The 18,190-nt window shown below is 56.7% G+C and overlaps 6 protein-coding genes across 6 annotated transcripts; 3 read left to right on the forward strand and 3 right to left on the reverse strand.

The window, feature by feature from the left end:
• Positions 1 to 13: 13 nt before the first annotated feature.
• IE81DRAFT_15872 (hypothetical protein) lies at positions 14 to 2,250 on the reverse strand. Its single transcript, XM_025510510.1, has 3 exons — positions 1,754 to 2,250; positions 1,455 to 1,637; positions 14 to 1,123 (listed from the first exon to the last, which is right to left on the reverse strand). Exons 1-3 carry the CDS (start codon positions 2,081 to 2,083, stop codon positions 395 to 397), a joined length of 1,242 nt encoding a protein of 413 aa, XP_025366757.1. The 5' UTR covers positions 2,084 to 2,250; the 3' UTR covers positions 14 to 394.
• A 2,596-nt stretch (positions 2,251 to 4,846) lies between these two features.
• Positions 4,847 to 7,097, reverse strand: IE81DRAFT_294609 (hypothetical protein; the record flags this gene model as incomplete). Its single annotated transcript, XM_025512061.1, has 3 exons — positions 4,847 to 5,006; positions 5,078 to 6,799; positions 6,877 to 7,097. The coding sequence occupies 3 exons, from the start codon at positions 7,095 to 7,097 to the stop codon at positions 4,847 to 4,849; spliced, it is 2,103 nt and encodes a 700-aa protein (XP_025366758.1).
• Positions 7,098 to 7,510: 413 nt separating this feature from the next.
• IE81DRAFT_326367 (hypothetical protein) lies at positions 7,511 to 8,977 on the forward strand. The gene is made up of 3 exons (XM_025514799.1): positions 7,511 to 8,123; positions 8,266 to 8,486; positions 8,661 to 8,977. Exons 1-3 carry the CDS (start codon positions 7,811 to 7,813, stop codon positions 8,679 to 8,681), a joined length of 555 nt encoding a protein of 184 aa, XP_025366759.1. The 5' UTR covers positions 7,511 to 7,810; the 3' UTR covers positions 8,682 to 8,977.
• Positions 8,978 to 9,686: 709 nt separating this feature from the next.
• IE81DRAFT_368962 (hypothetical protein) lies at positions 9,687 to 14,780 on the forward strand. Its single transcript, XM_025517194.1, has 3 exons — positions 9,687 to 10,118; positions 10,197 to 10,541; positions 10,622 to 14,780. Exons 1-3 carry the CDS (start codon positions 9,959 to 9,961, stop codon positions 14,533 to 14,535), a joined length of 4,419 nt encoding a protein of 1,472 aa, XP_025366760.1. The 5' UTR covers positions 9,687 to 9,958; the 3' UTR covers positions 14,536 to 14,780.
• Positions 14,781 to 15,115: 335 nt separating this feature from the next.
• On the forward strand, positions 15,116 to 16,822 carry IE81DRAFT_368963 (hypothetical protein). Its single transcript, XM_025517195.1, has 2 exons — positions 15,116 to 16,009; positions 16,104 to 16,822. Exons 1-2 carry the CDS (start codon positions 15,201 to 15,203, stop codon positions 16,405 to 16,407), a joined length of 1,113 nt encoding a protein of 370 aa, XP_025366761.1. The 5' UTR covers positions 15,116 to 15,200; the 3' UTR covers positions 16,408 to 16,822.
• IE81DRAFT_15983 (hypothetical protein) lies at positions 16,262 to 17,215 on the reverse strand. Its single transcript, XM_025510522.1, has one exon. The coding sequence runs from the start codon at positions 16,946 to 16,948 to the stop codon at positions 16,418 to 16,420; it is 531 nt and encodes a 176-aa protein (XP_025366762.1). The 5' UTR covers positions 16,949 to 17,215; the 3' UTR covers positions 16,262 to 16,417.
• Positions 17,216 to 18,190: the final 975 nt, after the last annotated feature.

The raw sequence follows: 18,190 nt of genomic DNA on the forward strand, positions 1-18,190 counted from the left end.
GTATCACGTTTGGCACGGTCTGAGCATTGCCTTTTCTCAAGATGAAGATAGGCTAGTGATGGAGCGGATGCAAATTGTGCGTTGTCCTGTGTGGAAACACAAAAAAGGCAATGAATCGTAGCCTTGGCACGTAGCGATCCGGAGCACGAGCGCAAGTCGAAGGCATTGTCGAGTAGAGCAAGCAGCAGGGCGTTGCGAAAGGAGGAAGCTGAAGAACATCGAGCTTCCAAGGTCCAGGATGGGGGTCCACATTGCAGAGCAGAATTCTCTTTCTTTGTCGAGGAGGACGACTCGCGTGCCCAGGGTTCGAGGGAAGAACATGAAAGGAGGAAGAAAACGGGTGAGGGGGGAGGGATTAAAAGCAAGAGCCTTAGGCTTCATACGCCCCGCCCTCCTACTCGTCCTTGTCCTTATCTTCCAGCTTCTCCAAAGCTTTCCTCCTGCCTCTAGATCCATAATCCACCTCCTGATCCAGCGCACCTTCCAAGTCCTCCGACGCAGCAGCAGCATGTTCCAAGTTCAAGTTGCTCGAGGCGTTTCTGGAATGTCTGCCGCCGCCATGCGCGGAAGAAGATTTTCCAAAAGCTGTTGGCGTGCTGGCTGTGGTCCTGCTCGGATTTCTGCTGAGGGAATGCAGACTGCTACTCCCACCAGCGGCGTCTCCTCGCTCCGCTCTAGCAGCAGCAGTAGCGCTGCTACCAGAGAAGCCTAAGCCCAGACCTGCGGACGCCCCTGCTTCCCTGTCCGACGAGGTCAAGGGTTTGTCCATCTCGTAGGACCAGCCGCCAGCTGAAATGTTCCTCTGTCTTCGTCTGCTCTTGTGAGCGGAGAGAACTAGGAGCAGCATCAACGCGCTCAGGACCAGCGTGACCAGCGTCAACCAAAAAGCTGCGCCGTACCGAACGTCGATGACCGCTTGACCCAACGTGTTGATGGCCGAAGGGTCCGAGAGTCTGCGATGAGCGGGAACAAAGATGGCCAGGTCGATGATGAAGGCTACCAGCGTCAAGAGAAAAGTGATGCACACCAAAAGTGGCGCAGAGAGGTTGGGCTTCTTCACTCCGACGAGCAAAGAGATCAAGGCGAAAAAGGAGAATGCGCAGGAAAGTGGATGCACGACCAGCTATTTGGGCCGGGGTGGGGGACAGGGGCAAGGGGAAAGAAGGAGGAGCAGCATGATGCGTTAGACTCGCAAGACGGCAAATTGTCAATCGAATGCCGTGTTGACCAGCACACCAATCCTACATTCAAGTGTATGAGCAAGCTGCAGCATCCAGAAGCTGTCGTTCGCGCTGTCAGCCATCCGCCAGCTTGGCATGGTCCCCTTCGCTTCGTCGGCAACCATGCGCACTCATGCTGCCCCCCCCCCCCCCCCCCCCCCCCCCCCCCCCCCCCCCCCCCCCCCCCCCCCCCTAGGCTTCCCGTGACCCCATTTCAGGAGATCTTGAACTCACAGCTTTGGGCAAGCCGCCGCCTTCGGTGCCAAAGAACACCTCGACGATGGTGGAGTAGGTCGTATCTTTCCAGCCAAGGGATGAGCTTGGGCAGCTGAAGGAAGCCGGATTGATGACCGTCCCATCAACCAGCGTTTCCTCCGGCGTTCCTGTGCAGATCGTCCAAATTCCAAAGATGCTAAACTGCGCAATGTACAGGACAGACACGCACGCACGCGCACAGCATGGAGTTTGTCAGTTGCGATGGTTGTGATGCTGGGCTTAGACGGGCCGCCCATGGACATGGACTCTTGGCTCACCTGAGCAAAGCTCAAATCGAATCGTAGAAAGTCGATGCTCAGAATGGTAGGAAGCCCAATGGAGACTAGCAGCTGGATGATCCAATTGGCCAGGGCCAGAGCTACAGGCAACCAAGCCAGGGTGAATTGAACCCATTTGTTCTCCGAGGCGTGGAGCATGCCCAATTTGCTCATGAGGATGGAAATGGGACCTTGTCCGGCCGTGGAAGAGGAATGTGCGTGATGAGGGTGAGGGTAGTACCGATCCGAGTCCGTGTCGAATCTTCGAAAGCTGGAGTTGGGATTGAAACGCTTCGGAGAGAGGCTAGAGAGCCGAGAAAGGAGAGGCATTGGGCGTGGTTGATGAGATGGCGAGATGCGGATCGCGGAGGAGGCGTCGAATGGATGGATGGATGGATGGATGGATGGATGGATGGATGACTGATTGGGGCCTTCCCTTGATTCGAAGTTTTGCAAAAGGCCAGTCTTGCTTCTCACTCAGCGGGGGAGAGGGGGGGTAACACTTGGGACAGCGTCGGGCCAGCGAGCAACCAATTGTGTCCAGCAGCGACGGCGACGGCGACGGCGACGGGGAAGGGGACAGCGATAGCGACAGCCACAGCCACAGCCACACTCGCGCGGGTGTCTGACTCTTTGTACAGATCGAATCGAATGGCAACAAGTTTCAAAAGAAGGAACGGCAAATGGCAGGTTGGCTGTTGCGTGTTGATGGCCCCGAATCAAAGGTGAATGAATGGCGCACAGGTGTGGACATTACATTCGGCAACCCAACAAGCCCAAAGACAAACGCAAATGATCAACGTAAATAATTGCTTTCACTCACGACTATAGAGAACAGAAGACTCGCTCGCGGACTGCAGCAGCAGCAAGCAGCAAGGGGTGGGGGAGGCAGACGGCGACTCACACCCATCAGCAGCAGAAGAAGACACGCCGCCGCGCCCACAAATTCCCATCCATCGATTGCATATGCTGCAAAGGCATGCGGCGAGCGAGCGAGCGGCCAACTCTCACGCACGCACGCGGCTATGGAGTCAGGCTTGGCCAAGCAAGCAAGCAAGCAAGCAGATGGAGCGGGGTCCCAACGCGGAGGGATGGAGCGTCACGTCGGTTCTTTCCAGCAGCCTTGGCTGATGCAATTTGCACCCGCACCCGCACCTGCACCTGCACCTGCACAGCATGCCCCGGCAAGCCGGCTTCACCCCGCAAGCACATGCAGCAGCACGCGGAGTAGATCACTCACACTTACGAGCAGGTGTGCTAGCTGCAAAGCACAAGGTAAGTGACCTGCATGCATGCCATGCGTATGCACGCATGCATGCCCTGCTGCACTCGACCCTTGACTCGTGGGTGGGTGCTATAGCCCAGCCTACAGCTACAGCGGTCTTCCATAGGTAGGAGCCATGCCATCTGAGCTGATTAATTGATGATGCACCTCTCTGCTCTCTTCAGCTGGCGATACATACAGTCGTGAGTCAGATGAGACTATTTGCGACCGCGAGTGGGACGCTTTGCCAAAAATCGTGATCGATTGTGATTGTTCATCGACCTCGCTCCGCCGAATTGGGTGTGCCTCGAGTCGGAGTCAATCCAAGATCGAGCTGATCGCCCCTCCTTTGCCTAGATATGGGCAAGAAGGAGTGTTCGGACATGCGCCGCCCACAATCGGGGCAAAGTACTCGTCCAGCCCCCCAAATTCTGTGTCAAGTTGCGTTCATTGAATGGAATGGAAGAGCGGAATTTGGGCTTTTTGTCGCAAGAGGGCGATACAGATCAGTCATTCTTCGAACCATCGGCCTATTCGTGCTCCGTAGACACATCTTCACAATCTCGTCGCGATGGCATTGGAGCGATCGTTGGTGCTCTGTGGTGTGCCACCAAGACCATCTTGATGCGCCATTCACGATTGATCGCGCGCAGCGTGTCAGGACGAGCGTCTCGCCTTTGATCGAGCGGTCAAGGTCGATGCTAGTCAGGGGAGAGAATCCTCATGATAGAGAAGGTACAGGTCCACGCAGGCTGCAAGGACCTCACCGAAGATTATGAACATCTTTGGCCACATCCCACATCATCCATCTAATTTGCAACGCCATTCTTCCCAACCGTTGGCAGCCAGAACGTCGTTCTACATCAGGCCGACCAGAATGAACCCGCAGCATCTATCTGTCTGTCTGTCTGTCTGTCTGCCGCCCAGCTCAAGTTCTGGTCAAGGTGAGCTCCTATCACGAACGCACGCAGAAATAGCTTGCTCTTTCTTTCTCCACAAATTTTTGGGGGGCCTCACCTTCAACGACAAAGAAAGAAAGAAAGAAGAAAGTTGACCATCCGTACGATCAGCTTCCCGCGCTTCGCGTTCGCTTCAACATTCTGATTGGCGCGCCCAGACTTTTTCGCATCGCACGACCCTATCATTCCCCGCGCAAGGTCCTCCTCACACTCGCGTCGACGACGCGAATGCAAAAAAAAAAAGAAAAAAAGGAAAAAAGGAAAAAAGAAAAGCTAGCAGATCTCCTCCCCCCCCCCCCCCCCCCCCCCCGCGGGATCCACCTTCGTCGATCGTGAGATTTGACTGCGCTCTACAGGATTACTTGTTGTCCCGCAATCCCGAATCAAGTGCCCAGCGATGGGTTCCCTGCTCGACAAGCCCGACGTGGAAAGGCGAAGCATAGCGCGCGTACGACGGCGTTGCGTGCCGAGCCGAGCCGAGCCGGCATGCAATCCCGTCACGCGCGGACAGATGGTGATGGTAAGGGCGTCCGACAACTCAGCATTCCACGCTCCTTACTCCGCCCCTCCACCTCCCAGCTTCGACGGTACTTCAAACTCGCCAGTGGTGCGAAGAAGGGCCAGTTCGCACACAGCGATTATGCTTCTCGGTCCCCTTTAGAAAGAGTTGTGACAGCCTTTCAGGTGCGTCATAGAGCCAACGAAATTCTCTGATCTCTCCGTCGCTCGACCGTACGAATGAAGCGCGCATCGAGGTGGCCCAACCCTTCGCATCAAAGTGACGTGTACCATTGCCTAATCAAAACGTCGAAGGCTCGCGCTCACCAATCTCACCGACGGCTGAACAGTCCCATCTGCGCGCACGCACACTCAATCCCAATCGCTCTCCGACTCATCCTCCTCTTCGCTCTTGCCTTGCGCGCCTTCCTCTTCCGTTCCGCTCTCCCCCTCCTCTTCCTCCTCCTCATCCTCGTCGTACGACTTGGACTTGACCTTTTCTCCTCTCATGATGGCCATTTGACCTGCAAGGCTGTTGACGACGCACATCGGAACAAGGCATCAGCTGCGACTCAGAGCATCGCCTCACACGCTCGCACTCACGTATCCTCGTCCGGGTCCGAAATCTCATCTTCGCGGATATCGTCTTCGAGCACGCTAGGGTCCTCCACTTGAAGCTTGACCGGCAACTTGGCATCGCTGCCCAAGAAACAGTCGCTCTTGAGCACCGCGTCAAATGTGTACAGTCCGGGCTGAGGCGGAGCTTGAAATTGCACCGAGTACGTCCTGATCTTGTCCGGGCCCACATCCGTCACCTTCGTCGGCTGAACAATGACGCGCGATTGCTTATTGTCGGTGATCAGCACCCACCAGTGCGGTTTGCGCTCTTCCAAAAAGTGCGGCGCGCGAGCCACGCCGACTGCCTGCTTGCCTTCTCTGGAGCCCGACTTGCCTTCGGTGCGTCCAATCAGGTGATCCAAAGAGACCTCATCGTCGTCCTCGTTGGAGGGTCGAACGCTCGAGTCTTCGTCTCGGTGAGCTTGCTCGACGCTCGAGCGCGCTCCCTCCCTCAACGTCGTCGGATCTTTCTTGAATGGCACCGTTCGCAGCTTGACGACGTACTGGACGATGGCACCCGCCGTGACCAGCTTTTCGCCATTCACCTTGAAGAAAGCATCCACCAGTTCTACGCGGGGCCATTCCCCAGCGACTTTGAGCGTCTCGTCGTACTGAGCCTCGGAAATGCCCTCCTTACCAACGCCGAGCAGCTTTCGACGCTGCGCATCTTCCATCTTCCAGAAGCCTTGCAGACCCTGCTCTCCAAGCTTGCTCTTCTTGACGAGCGTGCGCGCAGCTGACCACGACACGTTGGGCAGCTGCATCAGCTCTGCAGCGGCTCTGAAGTCCGTAGCGGGCGGTACGGCCTGCACGAAGCACTGATGCATGTCCATGAGCAGCAGCGTCAAGTCGGACCAACTGTGTGCGAGCGTGATGGCGAGCATGCCATTGAGGAGCCTTTCGGCTTGTGCACCTACAACGTACCGCTGCTTGTCCAGCGTGCTGTTGTTGATGGGCACTCTCAGGAGGTAGGCGTACAGCAAGACCAAAGTTTTGCGTATGGACTGCGTACGAAATTCTTCGATGAGGCCCCAACGAGATCCGAAAGCTTCCAGCTCTGATCTGACCTGCTTTTCGACGCGCGCCAACTCCGCCTCGTTGACGTCCTTGCCGCGCTTTTCGAGTTTGGGATCGACAAATTCTTCCGATATGGCAATGAGGGCGAGCACGCGCGCAGGTGGCGTATCTTCGCGCAGATGCTGAAAGAAGTTTTGAGCCGTGTGATTGATGATGCCATCCTTGGTGCGTGCTCGCGAGCCGTACCACCACCGCGCGACAAGGTATGGCAGCAGCAAGCCAAAGACGAGTCCGTAGGCGCCCAGCACCCAGACATTGTTTTGCGCCTCAACGACCCACGTGGGCAGTGCGATGCCCATGCTCATCTCCTGTCTTCCATCCGGGTGTCCATACAATTCGAAATTCTTGCGTATCGTCTCGTCCGTCAGAGCCTTGTATGCCTTTGTGATGGAGATGAAGTGCTCATCCGCCTCTTCTTTTGTTTGATTGGGACCAAGAACCAGCTTGTCTGGATGGAACTTTATGCTGAGCTTCTTGTAGTGCTTTTTGATCTCCTTTTCAGTGGCACCCGTCGCGATGCCGAGAATGTTGAACGGATCGTACACGGCGTGCGAAGAGTTGGAGGAGGCATTGGCGATACGCTGGACGAGATATGCCACAGCGGCCCAGCCGATGGTGATGAATATGAATCTGCGGGCACGTAAGGAGGACAGCGCGATGATTGAGGAGGGGAAAGCGGCGCGCACCAGAGGGAACCTGAAACGCACCTCTTGCTAATCTTTGGATTGGTCAACGTCCTCCTTCTGAATCGACGAATCGCATCGATCTTTTGTCCCCTCGCATCCCACCAGCCCTGCTTTCCAGCCTTGGAAGTCCGGCTGGCGAGCAGCGAGTAGGTCAGAGGCACGAGCACCAGGAGCAGAAAAGTTAGCACAAAGGTCAAGAATTGACCGCCCTCCTCGTCGTACTTGTAATTGTTCGACGACATTGCGCAAGCGGCCGCTAACAAATTGTAGCGTTGACCAGCCTAAAGATGATGCAGTTGAGCGGGCGCAGCGCTGAGCAGTCGGACTTTCCGTGTGTTTGGAGGTCAAGAATGACGAATGTCGAGTCACAGTCACGAGTGTCGTGCAATGTATGATCCTTCGTCGTAGCAGTCGTGAGGTGTGATCCTTGGCGCATATAAGAGCAACGCTCACATGAGCGCCAGCAGATACACACAATCGTGAATCTTGAATCAAAATGCGAATCACGAGTGCGAGTATGTGACCTGTGCGCGACATAAAACGCCGGCGTGCATATGCACTTGAAGCGCTGGTTTGACTTTCGCTACGCACGTTAAAAATCCTGCACGTCGTTTGTATTCTCACAGCGACGTGACCTGAACACGTGGCTCAAGATACGCACGGGTAATGGGCGGGCGGGCGCGCACGCTCACTGACCTTCTAGCGCTCGCCTGGACTTGCGATCCGACCATCCCGTCACAGCGCGCGCATTGGTGATAGAGCGACGTTTCCATATCGCCAATCAATGTCAAAGGTCCTCTCGCGGAGTTACTTGCACACCCTACTCGGGCTCCATTGCGACGCATACATCCGATTTGCAGTCTTCTGTCGCACCTTCGCTAGGCGTCCAAGCTAGGGTCTCCGCCGGGCAATACACGTCGCGCACGAGTCCACACACTACGACGGGCTCCTCAAGATGAGCATGACCGAGTCTCAAATGACAGGCGAGCCGTACACGAGCCGATCGGCAGTAGAAGCCGGCGCTACGGGAGCAGCTATAGGCGGAGCTGGAGGGCTTCTCCTCTCTTCCGTCAAGAACAGTCTTCAAACGCACAAACATGGCGCACTAGGTGTCTTTACCAGGACCGGTCATCACATCGCAACTTTGGCAGCCGTGGCTGGCGCTTTTGCTTATACGGACGCTTTTGTGGCTAATCAGCAAGAGGAGGACACGTATCTGAATGCGGCTGCGGGTGGTTGCGTGGCTGGTATCATCCTCGGAGCTAGCAGTGAGTCGACTGTCTCCTCGCGATGTGTAGGAACGTCTTGCGCCAGCCCGGATCAAAGAAGCACCCAGCAGCATCACGCATTCAGGATTCTTTGTCTCACCCCATCAAACTGACCCTCACTTGCGTCTTTCCGATGCGCTAGGACGATCTCTACCCTTTGCTGCAGGATCCTGTCTAGGTCTTTCTGCCCTTCTCGGATCCTTCAACGCAGCGGGCTCAAGTCTTCGAGGTAGATGGGCGCACGCTTCTCCATTGGACGCGGCAGCTCTCGGAGGTTCTGAGCAACATGGCGATCACGGCGCTGCAGCTGGCTCTTTCGGATGGAGAGAAGAGCGCGAAAGGAGGCGCGCACACTTCTTCAAGGTCAGTTTGGCCAGGGGTGCACCATGAGTCGGCAGTGCTGGATCGCGAGGTGGCGCGGAGGGAGACGGCTTGCATGCAGCATCATGTAGATGGAGACTGTCCTCGTTGGGAAAGTGACATCCTTCACATGTTCCTGCTAGAGATCGCTGACGCCTACCTCTCACCGCTTCACAGCCAAAGGAAGAGGCGCAATAGATGCGCAAACACATCGACCCATTGACAGCGCAAGAGTTCCCAAACGCATACAATCACACACGCAATCGATGTCTTCGCTAGAGGCCAAGGGACGCAACAGCAGCAATTGCGCGCGTAACGATCGTTTGCGGACGAGTGTGCAAAGCAGGAGATCGAGAGTTCGCTGCTCATCGAGCACTTGGTGCTTCGGCTCAGGCAGCGACCTAGCTTGCACGCTCCGAGCTGAGCTTGCCACGGCTGATGTCTGGACGCGAAAAACTGCTCCATGAGACTACTCGCAGCAGCAATTGACCGCTTTGTGGAACATCTGCGACCGGGCGACTGCGCTCGCCCCAAGGCTGTGCACGCTCAGCGCGCGCAGGATAGACGCGTTGCGGTCTCCGTCTCTCTTTTGATGTGAGAGGAGGAAGACTCTGCACGTGCTCCTCGGTTCTGTGGAGTCGACTTTCAACCTCTGAGCGGCTCGAATTGGCGTGCGACAGGGCGAATGGTGGAAGCGCGCATGGACCAAATCGAGACGCTCTCGAGCATGATGCTAGTTGAACGGCAAGCACTCGTGACTCGTTTCAAGCAAAGCTCCTTTAAGTCTGAGTACCTCACTTGCCCCTTCACTAGCACGACCGAGCCGTCAAAGTCGCTGATTGGTCAGTCGAGTCGCGTACCATCATGATTTCCCAATCGACAATCTTGAATGTGAAGCTTTGCAGCGTCCGAGCCAACAGCCACAGTCTGAGTCACGAGTCCAAGTCTGAGGTGGGGGCTGCTCTCTTAATTGCTTGCTCCCCACGTGCATCAAGCCGCGCACGCCCGTGCGGACGGGTATAGGCTTGGATGAATCCGGGCCGGCTCAACGCGCGAGTCCGCGGCTCATCCTTCGGCGCCCCCGTCTTCTGGTGAAGCGGACGCGCGCACACGCACATTATGCACCAGCCGCGCTGCATGCAGCAACGAAAGAAGAAAAATGTCTGTGACCCGCGCTTGTTGTTGTGTCATCAAAAAGGTGGAGCTGCTGCTGCTACAATCAAAATCACGAATGGGAAGGCTATTCACTGGTTTGTTGCGCTTGCCCGCGTGACCTGGACGCTCACGCTTGCCCTTTTGAAGGAAGGCTAACCCAAAAGTCTTTCGTAAGCAGCACATTCATCATCTAACGAGTTCAAGACTCTGAGCGGCGCTCTCTCCTCGCACCTTTGTTTGCGATAGAGAGTACGGCTCCTTGCGGGGTGCTGACGCAGCAAAGAAGCGCAAACTGCCATCTTCCAGCGTCTCTCCTCGACATGGCGGCGGAAGCTGCACCTGTGGCCGCAACGGCGACTGCGACAGATCCTAGGACGGCACACTCCGCAGAGCAGGCAAGTCCGAATGGAGTCGTCAGCAATGGCGTCATCCAAGACGAGGACGCAGCGTCGGCGGCCGCGGCCGCGGCGATGGATGAAGGTGAGAGAGGGAATGTGGCACTCTTGCGGCTCTGCACCGCTCCACATCGACTGATTTGCTTGGCGCGCACACCCTCAGATGCACAACCCTTCGAAGTCGCCTTGCGCCTTCCGGCTAGACCTCTGTTGCCAGCGAATGCTGCGGCAGAAGGGTTGCCCGAAGTCCCTAGCCCCCTCAGGGTAGCAGTGACGGCGCAGGAAACGCTCAATGACCTTCGTCTTACCATCACCGACAGTCCCGAAGGCTACTGGCTGGGTGCCTTCTGCTTCAGAAGGCCCGCGAATGCTCACACCAAGGCGAACGGCAAAGTCTCAGGTGACGACGCTGAAGCAAAGCTGGGAGAAAGGCTGGGCGAATGGATAGAGATGAAGGAAATCTTTAGGGACGTGCCCAAGGAGGAACGTGAGCTGTACGTCGCTCATGGTGAGTAGCGTGCGCCTCACATCGATTGTATGCTATGCCCTGCCCTGTAGCTCAAAATTTTACGCCCTCCTTCGTGTCAGTCCCCTTCAACGAGGCGGATGCCAGAGCACACGTGCAGCGGCTCAGAGAGCTGCTCTCGAGCGGCCAGGCGGATCCCACATCGCTCGGCCTCGACGGCGGTATCAGCGTTCAAGACTCGATTAGGAACCCGCAACTCTGGCTGGACGAGGCAGCTTCGAGCGCGCCCGTTGCAAAGAGCAAGGGAAACAAGCAGCAACAAGCAGCCGCAGCGAGCGCAGCCGCAGCGGAGGCCCAAGCTAGAGAGGCTCTCACCAGGACGCCATTCTTGGATGGCGCGGTGGATGCGACTGTGGGAGCATTGACCAGCTTGATGCCGGTCCAAGCTCGTGCGGCGAGGGCATTTCCTACTTGCTTAAAGAGCCTGGCTGTCTCGCATTGGAGTCCGCCCCCTCACCATCTCCGCGTGCAGCAGGGTCATCTCCTCTATCTGCAGGTCGACACGCTAGAGGGCGAAAAGCTGTTCATCACCTCCACCACGCAAGGTTTCTACATTAACCGCAGCACATCATTCACCTTTGATCCCAGCCCTCGAGAGGAGCACTTTGCCTCTGCAAGCCTGTTTGACGTCCTCTGCGGCTTCTCCAAAAGCTTCCTCAGCAACTTTTCGAAGCTCTTCAAGGACCCCGTCTCGCAGAGAGACTACTTCGCCGTCGTGCCCTTGAGCAATTGCCTACCTGCCCACCCTTGGCTTGCCAGATCCAATCCGCACCATGCTGATCTGCTGCGAAGCCAAGCTGCGTACCTTGTCACGGGTGCCGTCTCTGCCGACACCCTCGATGGCACGCGCGACTGGAACGACGAGTTGCAGAGCACGAGGGAATTGCCGCGCACCACGCTCTCCGAACGCCTAGTCCGCGATCGCGTGCTGAACCGCGCGTATGCTGATTTCACCCTCGCTGCCGTCAGAGCTGTGCCTCGCGTGGCCCTCGGAGAGGTGCAAGCTATGAACCCGATGGACAAGCCGGATGCGAGAATGTACCTGCACAACAACCTCTTCATTTCCAAGGGCGCTGATGGTGTCGACATTTACACCCATCTTGGAGGTGACGAAGCTGCGCACGTGGCCGTCAGCAAGGACCTTGCGGGGATCCGAGCTCTCAACCAGCTGGATCTCGATGGACTTTGCCTGCTCGGCACTGTCGTCGTCGATTGGAAGGGCGAGAGATGGGTCGCTCAAAGCGTCGTACCTGGCTTGTTCCGAAGAAGAGATGACGACGAAGCTTTACTCGCAGAGAGTGAAGAGCCTGGCACCGCGCCCGTGCCTGCACAAAAAGCAACTTCAAACTCCTCCAAGCCCGCCTCAGCTTCACGAATTGACCCCAAAGAAGATACGCAGGTGGTGTACGGCGGCGTCGAGGGACCGGAAATCATCCGCACCGACCCCGTCTTTCACAAAGTTTTCGGCAAGATTGCCCGCACGCTTCATCTGGCTGAGCACAAGGTGCCGGACGCGGAGCAGCACTCAAAGAGCCTGTGGTTGAGCGTCGACTCAAAGGGCCTTCGAGGCGCCGATGGACGCAAATACGCGCTCGATCTGGCTCGCTTGAGCCCACTCGACGTCGAGTGGCTCGAGCGTGACTATGAAGGCGATGTCATTGCCGACGACGCTGCAGAGATCGATGGAGCGACTAAGACCTACCCTCATCGCATGACGCTCCTTAGGCAAGAGTTGCTGGAAGTCTTTTACCACAGCGAGTTCCGCAAGTGGGCCAAGGAACAGGTCGCTGCGCGTGGGGACAGCGAAGACAAGCCATCGATCGAAGAGACGGATGCGGCGCCTCAGATCGACGCTTCCGAATTTCAGCTGGCATTCAACCCAGACGCGTTCGTCGAGTTCAAGCTGCCCGAGACTGAGGGGGCGGCGAAAGTGGAAGCTCCATCCGCGGCAGACGGCTCCGTGCAGGCGCTCATTGCCGATGAGTCGGAAGCTAGCGTGGCTGCCGTGCGGGCGGCCAGTAGGTACCTTCGGGATACTGCCATACCACGTCTCGTCACGGACGTGGCCAGCGGTCTCTACGCTGCGCAAGACGGCACCACGCTCACGAGGCAGATGCACAGCAGAGGTATCAATGTTCGGTATCTCGGTCACGTTGCACACCTTTGTCACCCTACGCAGAGGAGCAGGCTGGATCAGTCATTGCTCTCCAAGGCTGGACCTGGCCACGAAGGCTTTTTGAAGGCGTTTGCGTCGATCGTGACGCAGGAGATGGTCATTCGAGGTGCTAAACGCGTGCTCCGGGCCCTCCTGAAGCCCCTTCCAGCAGACCAGGCACCCTCGGCCATTTCTCACTTTCTGAACTGCTTGCTGGGTGCTGCTCTCGAATCAAATCCTCGGGCAGTCTGGCAAAAATCGCCTTTTCATGTTGCGGCGGATGCTCCGCCCGCTTGGATCGAAATCACTCCTCACTCTGTGGTCGCGGATGTCCGCGCCGAAGTTCGTCGACGGTACAGGTACGGGCTAGCAGCTGACTTTTTCGAAGCGAACTTCAGAAAAGCTCCGGCGCTGCGCGAATTATCTCAGCGTTGCGGTTTCCAGCTCAAGCTGCAAGAGTATAGCTTTGAGCGTGCAGACAAGCCGCTCGTGAATGGTCATGCGAATGGCGCGTCGGAAGATTCTCAGACCGAGGCGGTGACGTCTTCTGCTGCGACAGGACCGGCTCCATCAGGCAAAAAGAAGAAAAAGGGAACATCGCCTGAGACTAAAATCGTGCCTGGCTTCACACCGGCTCGACGAGGTCCCAAACTCACGACTTTTGAGCCAGAAGACATTTTGCACCTCTTGCCCGTCGTCAAGGACTCGACCCCAAAAAGCGTCCTCGCGGAGGAAGCCTTTGAAGCTGGTCGCGTGTCCATCAGTAGAGGCGATATCAACCTCGGAGTAGACCTGCTCATCGAGGGAATCGGATTTCACGAGCAAGTCTACGGCTTGGTGCATCCCGAGGTTGCCCGCTGCTACTCGCTTTTCGCAACGATTGTGCACCACTTTGCCAGCTTGCAGGCAGTCGAGCATGACCAGCGCGTCAGGCAAGCCGTCGCAGAGGGCAAAGAGCCGCCTGCTGCGCCAGAGACCAACGAGCATCTGACGTTGGAGAATGCGGTGAGGTATCAGCGACAGGCAGTCACGCTCAGCGAACGCACCTTGGGGTTGGATCACCCCGAGACGCTGACGCACTGGCAGAATCTGTCGGTGTTGGAGCGAGCAGAGGGAAATACGGAAGCTTCGCTGAGGTGCCAGCAGCGCGTCTTGGAGCTGTACAATTTGGTCTATGGTCCGAATCACCCGGACACGGTCAACGTCCTCAACAACATTGCCATGACGCTTCAGGCTGCCAGGCTGTTCGAACCCTCCCTCAAAATCTACACGGCAGCGCACGAGCTGGCGCTGAAGCTGCACGGAAGCGAGTCCATACACACTGCCAATTTGGCTCACGAGCTTAGCCAAGCCTACACGCTCTGCGGAGACCTGAAGAATGCTCTCAATGTGGAGAAGGAAGCGTGTCGAGTGTTCGAAGCTAGGTTGGGCAAGGAAGATAGTCAGACGAAGGAGTCGGAGCAATTCTTGCAGAGCTTGACCACATCTGCTGTGCGTTTTGCCAAGATGGAAAAGGAGCGAGAGGCGGCCGCCCTATCGTCTGGACGAGGAGCGGTCAGAAGAGGCAATGCTTTGGGTGGATCTCTGCTTGCGGGTGGAGCTCCGCGCCAAGCGACGGTTGCGGGCGGATCGGCCCAGAGACTGTCAACAAACAGCGTGGTGAATGCAGCGGCGGGTGCACCGCCCAGCACGGCACCGTCCGGCGCTGTGCCTTCTACGAGCAGCATCGACGATATTGTCGCTTTCATTCAAGGAGGATCAAGTAGCGCCAAGGGCAAGGGAAAGTCCACAGGGGGCGCGATGAAGAGGAACCGGAAATAGGCGCGAGGAGGCAGACGCACACAAAAAGGAATTCGGTAGCGAGTGTCGCGACCAAGAAGAAGACGCTACTTTTGTTTTCACCACTCTTACATAACCAAAAAAGCTCCCCAAAGGAGCGCGCACGTTGGGGCCTTCCTCTAGTCATTGCAGACCCTTCACGTTATAATGCACTCTCTCAGCACACACTTCTCCCCACTCATATCGGCGATTGCAATGAGACATTTTCCCCTACGTGAGGCTTGGCGTTTCCAGCGAGACCAGCTGCTCGAACGTGGAGGCTCCTCTCGACGTCTTGCTGTACATTGACGAAGGTGCTGGCTGCATCAGCTCACTTGTTCCTGTTCCTCACATATAAGATATTCCCGAAATCCCGAGCTGACACCATCGCTTCTAGCCGCGTCGCTTGCGAGTCCCGTCGGATCCGAAGTCGATCGAGAGTGGTGAGTGGAGCTGCATTAAACCCGATGCGTCAGCGCGACGTGCAGATGTGGCCCCTGCCCGGCTAGCGATGCAGCCGTGCTGCCGGAGCATTAGTCCGTCTATCGGTCGCTCTTAAGGACGCAACTTTCCACACTCGATGCTCTTCATCCCCTCTTTGACCTGAGCTTTCACCACTCGCCAGACACGCGCACATACGCCCGCAAAGCTGGCCTCGTAAGCCCATCATGTCTTTTGACTTTCTCTCGATGATCCAGCTGATTGCGGACAGCGACCCAGCCGTCAGGCCAGCGCGCTTCCACACCAACTATAATCCCGTCAAGATGGGCAACATGGCAGATATCGCGTACGGCGGCTGCGCTATAGCTGTAGCTGTGAATGCGGCCATTGCGACCGTCGAAGCTGAAAGTCAAAGGCGAGATAGCAGCGCTTCTGCAAAAGGCAAGTCGACCGCAGCAAAGAGCAAAGCGGTGTACGCTCTTTCTGGCAATTACTTGGGGCCGGCGCGAGCGGACAGGCCGTTCATTGCGGATGTCGAATCTCTGCGGGATACCAAGACCTTTACCACCATTCTGGTGCGGTTGAAGCAGCGCCTCGACTCTGGAGAAGAGAGGAGCTGCTTGGTGACCATCGTAGACTTTGTGGCTCGGTCGGACCTGCCTGAGGCTCAGCGCAACATCCTCACCTACAATGCCGCACCTCCAAAAGTCGCGCATCACTCCGACTTGCCCCTGGCATCCGAGTGGCAGGAGGAGCGCGTTCGCAACAACCTCGTACCTCGAAAGACGCTGGACATGTCCAAAGTCTTTTTTGGCAGATTTATGGACATCGTGAACAGCAAGTTTCCAGACGATAGCATCTTGGGTCCGAATTTGTACGGTCTCTTGCGCGACTTTGAGACGAAGCAGGAGCATCTGTCCATCCCAGAGAAGAACAGCACGGATTGGTTTCAGTCCACAGTAAAGCTCAATGAAAGAAAGGATGGAGATTATACCGCCACGAATGCCCTTTTGCCAATCTCGACGTACGCTGCAAAGTGAGTCTTCGCTCCGGCGCGGGGGGGGGGGGGAATGGGGGGCGCGGAGGTGTGATGCGCTGATTCTCGAGCCTGTCCCTGCACGTGGCCACAGCATCAGCCTCGCGTCGTTCTTCTTGGATGGCGCCTTGGCATTCTTGGGTCTCAGCTTCTCTCACCGCTGGCTCGCAGATGCAGGGGCATGCTCTTCGCTCGATTTCAGCCTCCGCTTTCACGTCGACGATTTTGATCTGGCGCAGTGGCACTTGCGAGAGGTCAAGACGCACTTGAGCACGCATGAGAGAACGTACAATGAGGGCAGAATGTGGGATGAGCAAGGCAGACTCGTCGCAACCATGACCCAAGTCGGAGTGCTCAGGAAATTGCCTGAAAGGTCGCAGAAGCAGGAGAAACTCTAACTCCTCGGGATCACGGAAACGCACATCGCGGAACAGCACGACGATCGTGCTGATGATCCTGAGCACTGGGACGCAAAGCGCCCATCATAGAAACACCTCGCTGGCACGAGTGCCAGACTGGTGTGGTGGAGCCGCCTGGGAAGGGGGAAAAAGACGGAACGTTCGTCAGATTCCCCAGACGAAAACTGTAATTCGCTGCCCTGACTCGTGGTCTGGCCATGTTGACTCTCCCAAGACTCTCGAGCGTGGACCCAGTGCGCGTGTAGGTGCTCTTGCGAATCAAGTGGCTGACACGACGTCGGCGTCCCACGAGTGCTGTAAGCAAGCGCGCAGCACCGTGCCGTCCATCCCCTCCGCCACATTTGTAATTTTTCTCGGGAAAAAATAATCGCACCAATCGTCTTTGTGGAACGCTATTCTGAATATGAGATATCAGCCGCGACTCCGAATGATCGGAATCGGTAAAATGTGCGAGCTCGCACGCAAGCTGTCTTGCGAGCACCCTCATTACGGGCCGATTAGCCTCAAGCGAGGGTGACATTCTGCGAAGCGTGTCAGCGAATGTCGCTCATCTTTTCGGCAAGACTTTCGTGTGAAGGCATCCCAACGGCGGTGCAAACGTCGAGTCAGATAGGTCCGCGCCATCGGGCACCTGACGCAGACTTTGGCTGAGTCAGAGACTTGCAACAGACGTGCGGATGCTTACTTGACGCAGCCAACATCCATCAATCAATCACCACATGTCAAGAATCAGTGCGAACCTCCGTCACGAATACGGTAGGGACGGCGGTCCGAGTGTCGAGGGAGGGCTTCATCGTGAAAGCCGTGTCCGAACTTTGTATCTGAATGAGACACGAATGAGTGATGATTATGTTGCCGGATCCTGCGGCTTTTGCAGCATATCCGAATGTACTTCGTGCCAATCGCCTCCGAAGGTCCCGAGGCTCGCATGAAAATACAACCTCTGACCAGGCACTCTGTAACGTGCAATCGATCGGGAGTGGACGTTTAGCCTTTGATCGCTGCGGATGAGCCGCACTTGACCGCCTGAAATAGCTGACGATGCCGCCGCCCGGCGGTGCGACATTTGGTATCGCCAGAAAGGCCGCTTTCATGAGCTCCATCCAAACACCCGCGCGAATTCAACCTCGGATGCGCTGTCTCCTCTTTCTGCTTCTGCGAAGGATTGACGAGTTCGGGTGAATTAGACGTCGCGTCTGATTGACGATTGACATGTACAGTCATGCGACTGTGCACAGCGGCTTGGAGTTCTTGCCGCATTCGCAGGGTCGATGCAGCTAGAAGCGCAGCAGCACAGTTGAGACCTCGATGAGCATGCATGAGCGTTGCCTTACAAACAAACGAACCAACCCAACTTCACGTTTCATCGATCAACTAGCGCACTCGCTGCTTTCTCGGCTGAATATGGCGCTCACTGGAGCTTCTCGGCCAGAGCGCAGAGCTCGTGTCGATAGCCATATGCTGTCCATATGCTTTCCGTGCTTTACTTTTCTCTTTCAACCTCCTCTGGGCGATGTTCGATGATGGATTTTGTACTAGCAAGCCTCTGCAAAGAAATGAATTTTCAGCTCCGCTACATTCACAGATTGCATGCGCGACAGAAGCAGGTCGCTTCGGCTCGCCTGAACTCCGTCGAATTGAGCCGGGGAGCAGCAGGGTTGTGCAGCGGGAAACCAGCCGTCGCTTGGCGCTTTCACGTCAAAAGTGGCCAGGTGCCGTTGGATCGCTCACGACTCGTGACTGTCGGCATCCGCCAGTGGTG

Source organism: Ceraceosorus guamensis (genome assembly GCF_003144195.1).
Source record: "Ceraceosorus guamensis strain MCA 4658 unplaced genomic scaffold IE81scaffold_106, whole genome shotgun sequence".
Taxonomy (NCBI): domain Eukaryota; kingdom Fungi; phylum Basidiomycota; class Exobasidiomycetes; order Ceraceosorales; family Ceraceosoraceae; genus Ceraceosorus; species Ceraceosorus guamensis.

Coding starts and splice junctions, on each gene's coding strand:
- IE81DRAFT_326367 (XM_025514799.1), top strand. CDS start 7,811: ATGAGCATGACCGAGTCTCAAATGACAGGCGAGCCGTACACGAGCCGA. Junction 8,124..8,265: donor TATCATCCTCGGAGCTAGCA/GTGAGTCGACTG, acceptor CCGATGCGCTAG/GACGATCTCTACCCTTTGCT. Junction 8,487..8,660: donor GGCGCGCACACTTCTTCAAG/GTCAGTTTGGCC, acceptor ACCGCTTCACAG/CCAAAGGAAGAGGCGCAATA.
- IE81DRAFT_368963 (XM_025517195.1), top strand. CDS start 15,201: ATGTCTTTTGACTTTCTCTCGATGATCCAGCTGATTGCGGACAGCGAC. Junction 16,010..16,103: donor ATCTCGACGTACGCTGCAAA/GTGAGTCTTCGC, acceptor ACGTGGCCACAG/CATCAGCCTCGCGTCGTTCT.
- IE81DRAFT_15872 (XM_025510510.1), bottom strand. CDS start 2,083: ATGCCTCTCCTTTCTCGGCTCTCTAGCCTCTCTCCGAAGCGTTTCAAT. Junction 1,638..1,753: donor TCGATTTGAGCTTTGCTCAG/GTGAGCCAAGAG, acceptor TACATTGCGCAG/TTTAGCATCTTTGGAATTTG. Junction 1,124..1,454: donor GCGGCGGCTTGCCCAAAGCT/GTGAGTTCAAGA, acceptor CGGCCCAAATAG/CTGGTCGTGCATCCACTTTC.
- IE81DRAFT_15983 (XM_025510522.1), bottom strand. CDS start 16,948: ATGTCACCCTCGCTTGAGGCTAATCGGCCCGTAATGAGGGTGCTCGCA.
- IE81DRAFT_368962 (XM_025517194.1), top strand. CDS start 9,959: ATGGCGGCGGAAGCTGCACCTGTGGCCGCAACGGCGACTGCGACAGAT. Junction 10,119..10,196: donor GGCCGCGGCGATGGATGAAG/GTGAGAGAGGGA, acceptor GCACACCCTCAG/ATGCACAACCCTTCGAAGTC. Junction 10,542..10,621: donor TGAGCTGTACGTCGCTCATG/GTGAGTAGCGTG, acceptor CCTTCGTGTCAG/TCCCCTTCAACGAGGCGGAT.